The following is a 13,499-nucleotide window of genomic DNA, read 5'->3' on the forward strand; positions in this document are numbered from 1 at the left end:
TGGAAAGTGCTAGGTGACTTGTAGGGGTTACTTAATGTAAGCTGTCTCTGGAGGGCTATATCCTTGAGTCTGATGCTGGAGCTTGAAGCCCCGGGCCAGGCTGTCGGGACAGAGGGATCTGAGGCAGCCGGGAGCAAGAAGGTGCTGGAATCCACAGGCACAAGCCCATGCGGAACTAAGTAATCTTAGTTCCTGAGATGGTGTACCAAGAAGGGCACATAGCTTCTGTGGTACTGCCAAAAATGTATAAATTCATAAATCACGGGAAAGACTGAGAACATGTCACAGACCAGCTTTGAACGAGACATCATAGTGAAGTGTAAATGTGGCATCCTGGATCCTGATATAGAAAAGACATTACTGGGAAAATGAGAAATTTGAATAAAGCTCGTATTTAGTAGGGAGCATTGTACGAAGCTTTTTAATATAACTGCACTTTAAAGTCTTTTTGGCTGCACTGGGTCCTCGATGCTGTGTGGGCTCTTCCCTAGGTGTGGCAAGCAGGGGCCACTCGATGCTTGGGCTTCTCTGTTGCAGGGCATAGGCTCTAGGGTTCCTGGGATCAGCAGTTGCGGCTCCTAGGCTTAGTTGCTACTCAGCACGTGGAACCTTCTGGGACCAGGGATCAAACCCGAGCTTCCTCCACGGGCAACCAGACTCTTTACCACTGAACCACCAGGGAAGCCCCTGTGCCGTTTTGATTCCTGGTTTTGATCCTTGTACTGTGGCTCAGTAAGATACAAACATGAGAGGGAGCCGGGTGAAAGGTAAATGACAACAGAGTTTAAAATAGTTTTACAGGTTTAAAAGGAAGTTCAGTGGGAAATCTGCTTCCCTCCTGTCCTTCAACTACCCAGGCTGCTTCCCCACAGGGATCAATGTTAGCAGTTTCTGATGTCTCCTTCTAGAGTAACCTGTCTGCCCCAACTGTCTCCAGCCCATCTGCCGCATTTGCCATCTTGACCTCTGACTCGCACATGCTTCAAATGCCTGGTGACCCATGGCTGCTTTCTCAACATCAAGAGCGGGAAAAATATTTTTTCCAGCCCGAAGAGGTTCCCTGAGGGTCCCAGCAGATCCCACCCCCATCTAACCCCCGCCCACGCTCCACAGCACCCAGGGTGCTACTCGGGGTTGGAAGGGGGCCCAGGGCTGCCAGGCAGTGGAGCGGGGGCCGGGGTGGGAGGAAGGAGGAAGCACAGGCAAGTGTGGCCCTTCCTGCCCACAATGGTTGTCATGGTGACCCTGGGTCAAGAGTAGCCCAAGGGCATCCACCCAGGCCCAGAAGAACTCGGCACAAGTGAAACTTCACAGTCTTTTATTACCAAACTCAGGCAGCTGTAAACGCAGCTGGGTTAACCCTTTAAACCCAGCTTACAGCAAAACCGTGCCATCTGGATGCAGGTGCACGCCTAATAAAGGCTGTCTCCTAAAAAAGAGGATTGAAAGTATATATACATATCCGCGCATCTTTTTAAAAAGCAAAATTCACCAGTGTCTCAGAAAAGAAAAATCCTAAAGTGATTCCAGTCAACCCCCGCCCCTCTAAATGAAGAAACAGCATTGGTAGTCTCTGGTGGCTCAAAAACTCCAACTCAGGATGTACCCAGGAAGCAAGCATTTCTTTCCTCTTAAAACGCTTTCTGCTTCATGTTCAACCTCCATAGCTTACTCCTTAGAAACACCTGAAGAAATACTGTATAAATAAGACCAAATTTGCTTTTCCCAGCTTCTATCCACTGAAAGTTCACACCAAGGATGGTTCCTTAGCAATTTTCACCTCTACTACAGGCAGGAAATCGATCCCTAATTTCTGGAAACTGGCAAAACATCCTCAGTCTTCCTGAGGGCTCCATGAAAGACCACAGATCAGACTGAAATGCCAGGGTAGGCAAAGGGGGCCTTTCTAAATAAAAACAGTCAGCATCCCCAAATCTAAAGTCTAACCTATCAGGTAAAAACAAGCAGCAGCTGGCTGTAACAGAAGGGGTTCTCTCCCTGCTCTAACCATGAAGGTGCTAACAAAGGGCAAGAGTCAGTACTCGACCTCAGGTCCCTTCCGGGAAGCCTGAGCCACAGCTGGTGTGGTCATCTCTAGCTGAATAAAGCCGCCACTCCCAGGCAGCCTGGCTCATGGCTGCTCCACTTGAAACATGATCCCTCGTGCAGGGGGCTTGAGAATCACAAGGGAGATTTTCTTCTTACTTTGACTTCATAAACAACCAATACTTCTATTTCGCAGCTTCTAGAAAACTGCTCAGAGACCCCAATCCCCAGGGTCAGTGTCACCCCCAGGATCCAGGTCACAAGGTCACAGGTCCTTCCAGTTGATGGGCTCTTTGCTGGACTTCTGCAGCAGCTCGTTGGTTTTAGAGAAATGCCTGCATCCGAAGAAGCCCCTGTACACCGACAGCGGCGAGGGGTGCGCCGTCTGCAGCACATGGTGCCGCTTCTGAAAAAGGGGGAGACGGGTGGTGAGACCGGGGGGGCATATTTGGAGTTTTTAACCAAACCACTCTGGCATTTGCCCTTTCCATCAGCTCTGCCGCTGCGCTGTGCCAGCTCTAAATTCGCAGCGTCCGCACAGATCTGTGCGTGTGTTCATCCTCCAATGGCTGGTAGAGCCACTACCTGGGGAGGCTCCAAGAAAGCAAAAGACCCCTCCCTCTCCACCTTCTGCTGGGCACTGTGTGGGATGTGTGGGTGCCTGTGTCCTCCTTGACCCAGCAGTCCCATTGCTGAGACCGCCTCTGGTGAGGGACTCAGCGATGCACGCGTCTCCACAAAGATGCAGGGACAAGCAGGGGCACTGCTGCGCGGCTCCTAGCCGGTGAAACCTGCCACAACCCGGTGCTACGTGTGCGGAAGACACAGTTCTGCAACGCAACGCCGCACAGCTACCAGAACAAGGTCAAGCTATACATGCTGATATAAGGAGCCCTCCAAATCTGTCACAAGTGGAAAGAGACAAGAAAGGATAAATGCATTAAATTAAAAAAAATAATAATCTTCTGGGGGTGGGGAACAGACACTAGTTGGGAGCAGACCCAAGACACTAATTATAGTAGTTCCTTTAGGGGAAGGAGCAGAAGGCATTTCCTTTCCATCCTGTACCTTCCTCTGCTGTTTCAATCATCTCACCACAAAAATGGAATCCGTAAAATTTATTAAAATGTCACCTGTAGCTGAGTGGGAAGATCCTGGACCATTTTTGTTTTCTTCCTAATTCTTTCCTGTATTTAACTAAAAATCACCCAACAAGTAGTTTCTGCCTCAAATGGTAAAGAATCCTCCAGGAGTGGAGGAGATCCTGGTCGATCCCTGGGTCGGGAAGACCCCCTGGAGGAGGGCAGTAGAACGGCAACCCACTCCAGTATCCTTGCCTGGAGAATCCACGGACAGAGGACCATGGCGGGCTATAGTTCATGGGGTCACAGGGAGTCAAACAAGATTAAGCAATTGACACGACACCCTGCGAATAACTATCTTTCAAGACACGGCTGCTTTCAAGGAGCTCGGTCCAGGAGGGGCTGCTGGGGAGGCCGGGCAGCCTGGATCCAGGTGCTGGCCCTGCCGTTCAGCAGTGGGGCACCCTCCAGAGAGTCGCTGACCGTCCCTAGGCCACTGTTCACCTGTGGCCTGGGAGTAACAGCAGTGACAGCTTGGCTAAGATCCCATGAAAGACAAAGCTGGGTCTTGGGCACAGAGCATCAGGAAGGGATGCAGGCCAGGCACTCAGCACAGGGCCCAGCAGGCAGGGCAGGTCCCCGTGTGCACTCCAAAGGGCAAGTCAGCAGCCAGCCTGGGCACACAGAGACCTCCACGTGCTGGACAAAGGCAGGCAGGGGAGTGGGGCGCCCACGAGAAACCCAGGTGGTTTGGGGATCTGGAGTTCAGAGGCTGAGAGGCAGGCCAAGGCCACCCCCAGACCCCAGCTGGTGACCCCAGTCAAGGCCTTCCAGGGAGAAGGCGTCTGAGCGCTCTGGGCAAGATGAGATGAGGCTGACCTGAGGCTAAGATGGGCAGGTGGGGAGGGGCTGAGAGAAGAAAGGCTGTGAATGGTTGGTGTGTCTGTGGCGGGGGAGAGGGGGAGGCAAGAAGGGGTGGGAGAAGGGGGAAGAGAGGTCTAGAACATGTGTGATTATTTACTTTCAAACTAAACCATATTTACTACTACAGATTACAAATATACTGAGTAAGGGCGCTTCTGACCACAAACCTCCCTAAGACACAGACTGGAAATGACTCCCATACACATTTTGTTACCTAGATAAGCAAGCAGACCTTACTGAGCAGTCAGTTCATTTATGCCGGGTTTTATTCCTACTATTCCCTCTTCAAAAGAAAAACATCTGAAAATATCCTGCTCATTCACAAAGAACCTTTACAGAGAAAATTAAGACGGAACTCCACTTCAGAGAAAATGGAGAGGATAAATGACATGCGAATCCAGTCTCTGGACCTGAACTCGACGGCTGGCTTGGTAACCTCGCCCGCAGGACCACCCAGGTCTGAGCGGGATGCTCAGATCAGAGTCAGAAGCTCCACTCACAAGTGAGCGGGCAAGTGACCTCGCCTCCCTGAGCCTGTGACAAAGGGGAGTCCGTGTATCCCCCGTGCCTCGCCCTGGACGTAGCCTTTGTTAAGATTAGGTGAGTCGCTGCTTAAGAAGTGCTGGACTTGCTCCGACAGCAGGCAGGGCTTCAGCATGTCTGCACATCTCTGACACACCACCCACTGCCAGGCCGCCTTGATTTCTCCTTCACTTATTGACGTGTCTACACTATAATTTCTCCACCCAGCTTCACTGCCCAATTCAGTGCCTCCAGCAGCCCAAGCTAAGCACCCTTCCTTGCTGCCCGCCTGCATGCCTCCCCCCGTCCCAGCCCCACAACCACCAGTCTCCAGTCTCCTTCAAACCAGCTTTACCTGCAGTCTGTGACAGGCATCTCAGAGAAACGCCAGGGCTCAGCCCAGAGGAGTGGCAGGATTGGGTGGTTTTAGGACTGGGTTAAAGGGCATGAGGGAAATGATTGGAGGATAACTTCTGGTTGGGTTTTTTTTGGTCAAGGCACACGTGGGGATTTGACTAGGGTTCGAATCCCAGGCCCCCTGCAGTGGAAGCATGGGATCTTAACTTTTTAGGATGACTTCTGGTTTTTCATCACAGTAACTGGGTATGCATGGGTGCTTCAGTAAGTTAAGTGGAGAGGGAAGGAACAAACTGAGGGAGGATGCGGGGAGGGCAGAGAATGACGAGCTGAGTTAGTGGTGTCAGGAACTGGCAACTAGAGCACTGACAGTGTTTTCACAGGGGAAGTTAAATTTGCGCTGAACTGGGACTCTTCGTGTTTTCTATATACCCTCAAACTTGCTAAAAGCAAGAGACTTACCTGACTCATCCTTTACTGCATTGTTTGTTTCATGAATGGAACCCGAGGACCTGTGTGGTTTTCCATGTATATGGCAAGTTTATGCCAGTGTTACCAACTGCATCTAAGCAGAAGTGGGCCAGCTGCTCTCCTCATTACACAACTAATCATTTTATCTAAGGTCTGTTCAGTTTTCCTTCTTGATTTTTATTTTTTGGCCTCACCATGTGACTGACATGTGGGATCTTAGTTCCCCAATCAGGGATGGAACCCAGGCCCCCTGCATTGCGAGCAAGAGGTCTTAACCACTGGATCGCCAGCAAAGTCCCTGAGTTCTCTTCAATTTTTGACGGGAAACCTAATACTATCATAGTCATAAGGAAAAATAAGCTTCATTTTAAGAAATGGATTTTCTAGGACCACATAACTGAAATTCTTAGAATTCTCTAGCCTGGTTTAAACTATTAAAAAGACAAAAACCCCACACAACATACCCTATCAATGGCACTGCCCTTCTTCTGAGCATAAGAGCCCCAGAGCAAGAAGACAAGGCCGTGGGCGTTCTGATTGAGCCACGACACGACGGCGTCGGTGAACTGCTCCCAACCTCTCTCTTTATGAGAGTTGGCCTGATGTGCCCGGACCGTGAGGACAGCGTTGAGCAGCAAAACACCTGTGAACACACAGCCAAAAAGCGGTTCCAGGGAGGCTGAAACGTGGGACCTAAAACACGGCACAAACGACCACGTCCAAGAAACAAACACAGACTCACAGATAACAGAGAAGAGACGTGCGGATGCTAAGGGGAGGGATAAACTGGAAGTCGGTTAGCAAACTATTGTACACATGATGGGCAAGCAACACGGTCCTGTGCAGCACAGGAGACTCTCTATCAGTATCCTGTGATAAACCAAAATGAAGAAGAATATGAGAAAGAATCTGTATAACGGAAGCATGTAGCTATACAGCAGAAATAACACGACATTGTAAAATCAACTATATATCAATAAAACTAAAAAAAAAAAGAGGCTGAAATGAGTCAGCCAAAAACCCAATAATGAGCTCAGTGCATGACAAAACCAGGTAGCATCAGGGCAGGATCAGTAGGTGCCTCTGGGCGAGATTTATTTTCACCTCTACACTTTCAACATCTTCTGAGTATGCAATCATACATTATGTCCATCATGGGAAAGAACTGTTAAAAAATATATATATACATATACATCCTAAGTGACATGAAATAACCTCAGAATTTAACGCAAGGAAGCCAAGACATTTCGCTCAAACAATAATCTCACTGCAAGAGAACAAAGAGTAAATATTCTTTCCTTTTCTTGGGTATAGTTTATTTGTTCAGAAAGAGAAAAAGTCCCGTAGATAGGTATTAAACACATAACACAAGCCATGTATTGACGTGAGAAAAGGACCATGCTGCCTTCTGCATGGTCCAAGTGGGTAAACGTGAAGTATGGATGCCAAGGAACCAATTTCTCTTTCACATTACAAATAAAACATGAGAAACACTGGCTGTAGGATGAGACACATTTCTTGACTTAAACTTAGCCATTTGACCAGAGCTCTCTAGTTCCACACGGATATCTTTTCAAAATATAAGCCGGCCAGACAGGAAAGAGAAGACTCTTGAAACCCACCCAAAGCACATCTAGCAGTGGTTAGCTTACCTTGTTTGGCCCATCCGGATAAATCTCCATGACCAGGGTGAACAAAACCATCTATGTCTGTAGACAGCTCTTTATAAATGTTTTCCAAACTGAAAACAAGTCAAAAGAAAAACAAAAACCCCACAATCTTAAGTACCATTGTGAAAGTTTAGGATCCGCCAGCACACATGCAAATTATAGCCTGCAAAGCCAGCCTTGGGGCTGCCCTTCCTTCTTTCTGACAGACACACCTGCTGAACCCCTTTACTTTGGTCACTGCTAGTGTTTAGGGAAGAGAACTTTGGAAAACCCAGCAAATTAGCCCAGGATTTACCACCACCCTCAAGCGATGGTTTTAAAGTTTATATCTTTAATAAGTTTATTATATTTACAAATAATACATGAAATCCTCCAAAGCAGGGGTTCTTGACCAGAGGCGATTTCTGCACTCCGGGGGACTTCTGGAAATGTCTGAAGACACTTTTTATCATCTCATGTAGGGGGCAGTACTGCTGGCCAGGGGTGCTGCTGAGTATCTACAGGGCAGTCCCAGCCTGCACAACAAAGACCCAGCCCCAAATGTCAGCAGTGCCGAGAATGAGAAACCCTGCTCCAAAGGCGAGTGGAGGTCCCACAGACAGGCGCACCTGTAGCCTGCAAAGCACGCATCTGAAAGCAGCCACGACTGGAGCCACCAGTACAGCCTGCCTACCTGGGCGGGGGCGGTACGGGTCTCTGAACACTGAAGCAGAGTCCATGAGCTTGATTGGGTCCGTGATATGGATCCTGTCCCAAGATGACGACTTTCACCTGTGAACACCAGACGGCGAGGATCAAACAGTGCGGCACCGGCAGTGCGAATGGACACCTGGCTGCTGCTAACTTACACGAGGGGAGGCTGCGAGGGCAAGGGCAGCCCCCCGCCCGATCCCACTCAGGGTCCCCGGAAGGGAGGAGGGGGACCTGGCACTGTGGCTTTGCATTACCAAGTTCTCCTTCCCTCAGCCACCTGCTGCAACGCCCCTTCCCTTCTCCGACCCGAATGTGTGAAACAACTGGGGATCAACTTTGCTTCCATCCCCTTCATTTTTCAAATTACAAAAGGAGTTACACCCCTGTCACAGGATGACCATCCAGAAACAGACCAAGTGGCCACTCCCACCCCATGCTGACCCAACTGTTTATGAGCACCCGTCTAATGAGGGCCACTGGGCTCCACTCTAGAAACAGACCAAGTGGCCACTCCCACCCCATCTTGACCCAACTGTTTATGAGCACCCGTCTAATGGGGCCGCTGGACCCCACTCTACAGTCTCTGTGTTTCTCGTGTCATACGTTGTGACCCTCCTTTAAGTCAGTGGAGCTCAATCATTAACGGGCAGTCAGTCGGTTTCCCAATTTTTTCCTTACAAAAGACAATGAGGTAAACATCCTACTATATGCATCTTTACATACTGTTGCTGTTTTGGGCCATGCCGTGTGGCATGCACATCTTATTAATAGTTCCCTGACCAGGGATGGAACCTGTGCCCTCTGTATTGGAAGTGAGGAGTCCTAACCACTGGATGCCAGCAAAGTCCCACTGTTGCTTTTATTTCTATGGAACAGATTCAGAAGAGTGGAGTTGCTGGTCAGAGGATAAGTGTATTTAAAATTTTCAGACATATGCCAGATAGCTTTTCGACGAATTAAAAGAAATTCCCATCCCCCACCAGCTGCATTATGAAAGTGCCTGTTCCCCTGGACAGGTACACCAAGGAGATACTGTGGGTTTGATTCCAGATCTTCTCATTAACTGAATATGGCAATAAAACAAGTCATGTAAATGTTCTGGTTCCCAAACTGTCCAACTGCATGAGGTCAAAAAAAAAAACATAGATCGTATTACTTTATGGCTAAAAAATGCTAAGCATCATCTGACAGTGAAAGCTTGCAACAAAACTTCCATTTATAAAAACCGCAGTTATCTGTGAAGTGCAATAAAACGAGGTCTGCCTGTGTCCTCTTAAGGGATGGCCCCAGAGGAGACTGAGGCCATTGTCAAGGTCGGTGTTAACATACTACTAGGCCTTTTGACGGATCCCACCCACCTCTCTTCGTACCCACACTTCTCTCAAGTTCCTTCTTAAAATCTTCTTCCACAGCTGAAGTACACTTTATCCGAGAATCCAGACTGGACCCGGCCGCTTTCATGGACCTCTCTGTCCCCCTGGTTGGTACCCACATAGGCCCTGGCATATTCTTGAAGAAACCCATCCAGCAGCAAAGCTTTCCCATTCTGGTCCTAGATAAGGGCCTTGGCAGAGCCAGGTAACATCCCAGCCCTCCAAACACTCACGGGCAAAGAAGCCCCCGGGCCATCTGATTCTCAGAAGTTTCATGCTCTTTTCTTATTCTTTCTTTACAGTATTGCTCGCTGATATTCAAAACAGCACATATTTCGAACAAGGAGCAATCCAGCACTGAATTTAACAGGACTTAAGGGTTTTTTTAAAACTCTATAAACAAGGAGATATATTCAAAGTACTTGCTCTAAAATGAAAATTAAGAAGTTTGCTAAGTTTTAGGAGTGGCAACCTTATCATGATGGCTTCCTCAACAATTTCGCTTCTCTTTAAGACACTTATTAAGTCATGGGATTCCCACTCTCAGCTTATAAAATCAGTAAGGAGAAAGGAGAACAAAAAATAGAACACCTCCAGCGCAAGCAGATACTGAAGGTTTAGAGGGAATTCACATCACAAAGGTAGTAGGGGACAGGCTTCCTTCCGGGAGGTGCCAGAGACGGATCTAGTTGGTTTTCAAAAGACAAAAGTGAGGCGAGAGTCACCAACCCGTCCAGCTCCAAACCAGGAGAATGGGAGGTGGAGGTGAGGCTGGAAAGCAGGTGTGTCTGTATTCAGGCTCAGCTGTCAACTTGCCTTGAACTATGCAAAGGCACCATCAAGCTTCTGAACAGGAGTCTGAGGCAACCAGAGCTCCCAATGAGCAGCCATTGTACACAACGAACTGAAGCAGAGAGATGTCTTTAACAGATATATTCAGGCCAGAAGTCAGCTATAAGGCAGTGTGGTCACACAGAAAGAACACTGAGCTACTAGTCAAGGTGGAGTTGCTGGGAACCAGTTGAAAGACACTTAACTGCTTCCTGCCTCAGTTTTCCCACCACCACAATAATACCTCACATGGGCATGGGGCCCATTTCAGAATTAAAAATAAAAAAACAGAAGTCATAGCACATGCACATATGCACAAACTTCTCTTTTTTTGTTGCATAAATGGCACAAAGACAGCCTGCCAAACCTCACAATTTCAGTGTTATTTCTAAATTATGAATAGTGGTTTAACGCCACTGCCCCTAATTAAGAAATGCCATTTGAATCCTACTCCCGTTTTAGTAATTTTAGTAAAATTCATCCACAACTTGTACTTACATCTCTTATGTCACACATTTGGGTCCATGTGAAGACTTGGTGAGGGGGAGGGTAAACAGTGTAATGTTTTCTTTCTTCTGCAACAAATCCCATAAGCTGATGGAAAGATAAACTAGGTTTACAAACCAAATTCTCACAGGAAAGCCTAAGAATTCAATAAGAAAGTTTCAATTGGAAGAACTATTACCTAAACCTTTTCCAAGTCTTATACCCAAATTCTGCTGGGAAAATCCGAAACAGTCTCCGCACCCCACCGACCTTTCAATTCCCTCGGGCTTTCTTTGGGCTGGGTCCAAGGTGATTGGCTCTGTGGCCCTGATTTCCCGCGGGTGCAAACCGCGCCCTCTTTTTTTTTTTTTTAAACCCAGATTTTAGTCTGTGGAGTTCGTGGTTTTACTTCGCCACTCTTTCCTTGAGAGCAGACTAAGTAACTAAACGGGTTAGTAGAAGCCGTGATAGTTACCACAACATCGTAGAGCAACCACACTCCAATTAAAAAAAAAAAAATTAAAACCCAGCGCTGTCAAAAATAAATAAAAATAAAATTTAAAATATCAAAATAGGAGTGACTTAAAATTTTTTAATTATTTTAAAAAACTTTTAAAAGAAGCTATGATATCTCACAGCCTTTTAAAAACCTTAAACTGCAGATTGAAAACACCTTGACTGTATTTTACCCCCTGAGCATGAAAAGAACGTCGAAGGAGGGAAAGGAGGAACCACGAAAGCAATCTCGTACAGCCGTGGGCTTGGCCCGCTCTATGCACAAGATGCCCGCAGCCTCCAAGTTTACCTTTATGAAGTATGGCTTCCCGAACTCCCCGCTGAGGTGCTTCTTCCAACTCTCACCAAAACCCACCGGCACGTTACGCGCCGCGAGTCTGAGCAGCGCGGCCGCCTTGTTCCTCTGGATGCGGATCAACTGCTCCGGGCTCAGCGGCGAAGAGGGCGGCGTGCCGGGCTCCTCCGGCCCGGCCCGGGGCTTCTTGGCGGGGCTGGCCTGTAGGTAGTCCCCGCAGAGGCGGCTCAGCAGCTGCAGCGGGCCTCTCCCGGACACCCGCAGCTTCCGCCCCCAACCCAACGGCCCGGGGCAAAGGACCCCCATTCGTGGGGGTTTTTAGCCCCGGGGACCCAGGGCTGATCCCGGTCAGGCACTAGCAGGCCGCGGCCCCCATTTTCGAGTTTGGTACCACAACAACGCGGGAGCAGAAGGGTTTGCTAGGAAGACTCGCGGCGCCTCGCGAGGGGTTGGCTGGGAATGGGGCTCGGGACGCCGACGCCCCGCCCCCTCGGGCCCCGCCACTGGCGTCCCCACGCTGTCTTTTCGCGGCAAAAACCTTCCCTGCCGGGGCCCACCCCTTCCCTCCTCTGATTGGAGGGCGGGCCGACCCCCTCGCCTCTGATTGGCTGTGTGGGCCCCGAGGCTCGCCCCCATTGGCTGGCCCCTCAGCATGGCCGCCGATGGGGCGCTAAGGCGGCTGTTTTGAACACGTGGAGGCGGCCCCCGTTCACCCAGTCAGCTGCACATTCCCGCAACCCCCTCGGTCCGGGTTCCTCTCGCGGGGTCCGCCGCCCTCCTCACCCTCCTCACCCTTTCGGCCTCCCTGAACCCTGGCCCCACGAGAGGTCCCCCCACCCCCAACCGCTCCTCACCGCCACATCCCCGCTCTGAGCTACGGCCGCCACGCCCCGGGTCCCCGGGTCGGCCGGCTCGGGGCTGCAGGCACTTCGCTTCCTGGCGGGGTTCGGGGAGAAGAAGGAGTAGAGCGTCTTCTGGCCGATCATCCCGAAGCCGAGGAAGAAGCCAACGCGCGCCGCCTGGGGTCCCGCAAGTTTGGCGCCAGCCGAGGTGGTCAACAGTTGGCGCCAAGCGGCCCGCGCATGCTCCAAATGGGATTCTGGGCGGGGGGCGGTGGAGGCCCCAACGCGCATGTGTGGGAGGGGCTGCGAAGAGAGAACCCTGGGGCCTTGTAGGGCTTCTAATTGTGTTTGAAAAGGGCGGAATCCCTTAGGTCTGTTCGCTTAGGTTTTGATTCTTTTATTCACTATTCTCAGCTGTCGTCCCTCTGCCTTGGGCAAGTCCCTCCACCTTTCAGCTAGTAAAAAGAACTTAAAGTCCCGCCCCATAGGGTTGCTATGGGAGTGAAATTAGCATTCAAATTAACTATACTTCAGTTTTTTATTTTAATGGTTTAAAAGAAACAGTCACGGAACATCCCCAGTTTGTCCCTCCTGCGGTCTTTACACCTTGCGGGCGCTGTCCCCCTGCCTGGAAAACTTTTAAGTCTCTACTCGACACGCGTCCTCTGAAGGGTCTTCCCCTGCCCCACTTTCTAGCCTGACACTATTTATAGCTTCATCCAAAATAATTTTATTTAGGGACTTCGCTGGTGGTCCAGTGGTTAGGCCTCTGTGCTTCCACTGCAGGGGGTACAGGTTCGATCCGTCATCAGGGAAGTAGGATTCCACATGGTGCACGCCTCCCCCCCCCAAATGATCTTATTCTCTCCTTGCTTATTTCTGTCTCCAGCCGTTTTAAATTATTTTTAAAAATAACATAAAAGCCACTTTGAAAAACAGTTTGGCAATTTTGTATAAAGTAACACATACACTCACTCGTCTGTGCTTAGGATTTCCCAGCCAAGAATACTGCAGCGGGTTACCATTTCCTTCGCCAGCGGATCTTCCCCACCCAGGAATCGAACCCGCGTTTTTTATGTCTCCTGCATTGGCAGGCGAGTTCTTTACGATCTAGCGCCATCTGGGAAGCCCATTTAACACATAGACTTAACAGGTGCCCCTGCAATCCCATTCCTATTTACCTGAGTGAAATTAGAATCTATATTCACAGGAGAGCTTGTACATGATATATTCATATACTATATCTGGATTTTCCCCAAACTGGAAACAACCCAAATGCCCCTCAAGTGGCAAGTGGGTGACGGAACTGTAGAGAAGATAATAAAAAACCGGCGATAATGAAAGTTGACGTTTGTTTGGAGAACAGAAGCATCGTCTCACACATCCTCTCA

The 13,499-nt window shown here is 49.4% G+C and overlaps 2 protein-coding genes across 2 annotated transcripts in view; both read right to left on the bottom strand.

Annotated features, from left to right (window-relative positions):
• Positions 1-12,355, bottom strand: part of ACACB (acetyl-CoA carboxylase beta) — a 130,502-nt gene extending 118,147 nt beyond the window's left edge. The window contains exons 1-6 of the mRNA XM_086348418.1: positions 12,121-12,355; positions 11,261-11,467; positions 10,468-10,563; positions 7,746-7,843; positions 7,055-7,143; positions 5,867-6,045 (exon numbers count right to left, since the gene is read on the bottom strand). The gene's annotated coding sequence lies outside the window, so the exon portion shown is untranslated. The remainder of the gene's footprint in view (positions 1-5,866; positions 6,046-7,054; positions 7,144-7,745; positions 7,844-10,467; positions 10,564-11,260; positions 11,468-12,120) is intronic.
• Positions 1,302-12,355, bottom strand: UNG (uracil DNA glycosylase). Its single transcript, XM_086348437.1, has 7 exons — positions 12,121-12,355; positions 11,261-11,467; positions 10,468-10,563; positions 7,746-7,843; positions 7,055-7,143; positions 5,867-6,045; positions 1,302-2,452 (listed from the first exon to the last, which is right to left on the bottom strand). Exons 1-7 carry the CDS (start codon positions 12,250-12,252, stop codon positions 2,312-2,314), a joined length of 942 nt encoding a protein of 313 aa, XP_086204563.1. The 5' UTR covers positions 12,253-12,355; the 3' UTR covers positions 1,302-2,311.
• Positions 12,356-13,499: the final 1,144 nt, after the last annotated feature.

This window comes from Bos grunniens, chromosome 17, assembly GCF_055505025.1.
Source record: "Bos grunniens cultivar Pamir isolate PY7600 chromosome 17, Bosgru_T2T1.0, whole genome shotgun sequence".
In the NCBI taxonomy this organism is placed as follows: domain Eukaryota; kingdom Metazoa; phylum Chordata; class Mammalia; order Artiodactyla; family Bovidae; genus Bos; species Bos grunniens.

Bases quoted from the DNA above. Each gene is read 5' to 3' on its own strand.
- UNG (XM_086348437.1), bottom strand. From the start codon at position 12,252: ATGATCGGCCAGAAGACGCTCTACTCCTTCTTCTCCCCGAACCCCGCC. The intron at 10,564-11,260 runs GTAAACTTGGAG...TCTTTCCATCAG, and splicing joins GGAAGCCATACTTCATAAAG to CTTATGGGATTTGTTGCAGA. The intron at 2,453-5,866 runs GTATGTTGTGTG...CCCCTTTTTCAG, and splicing joins AGGGCAGTGCCATTGATAGG to AAGCGGCACCATGTGCTGCA.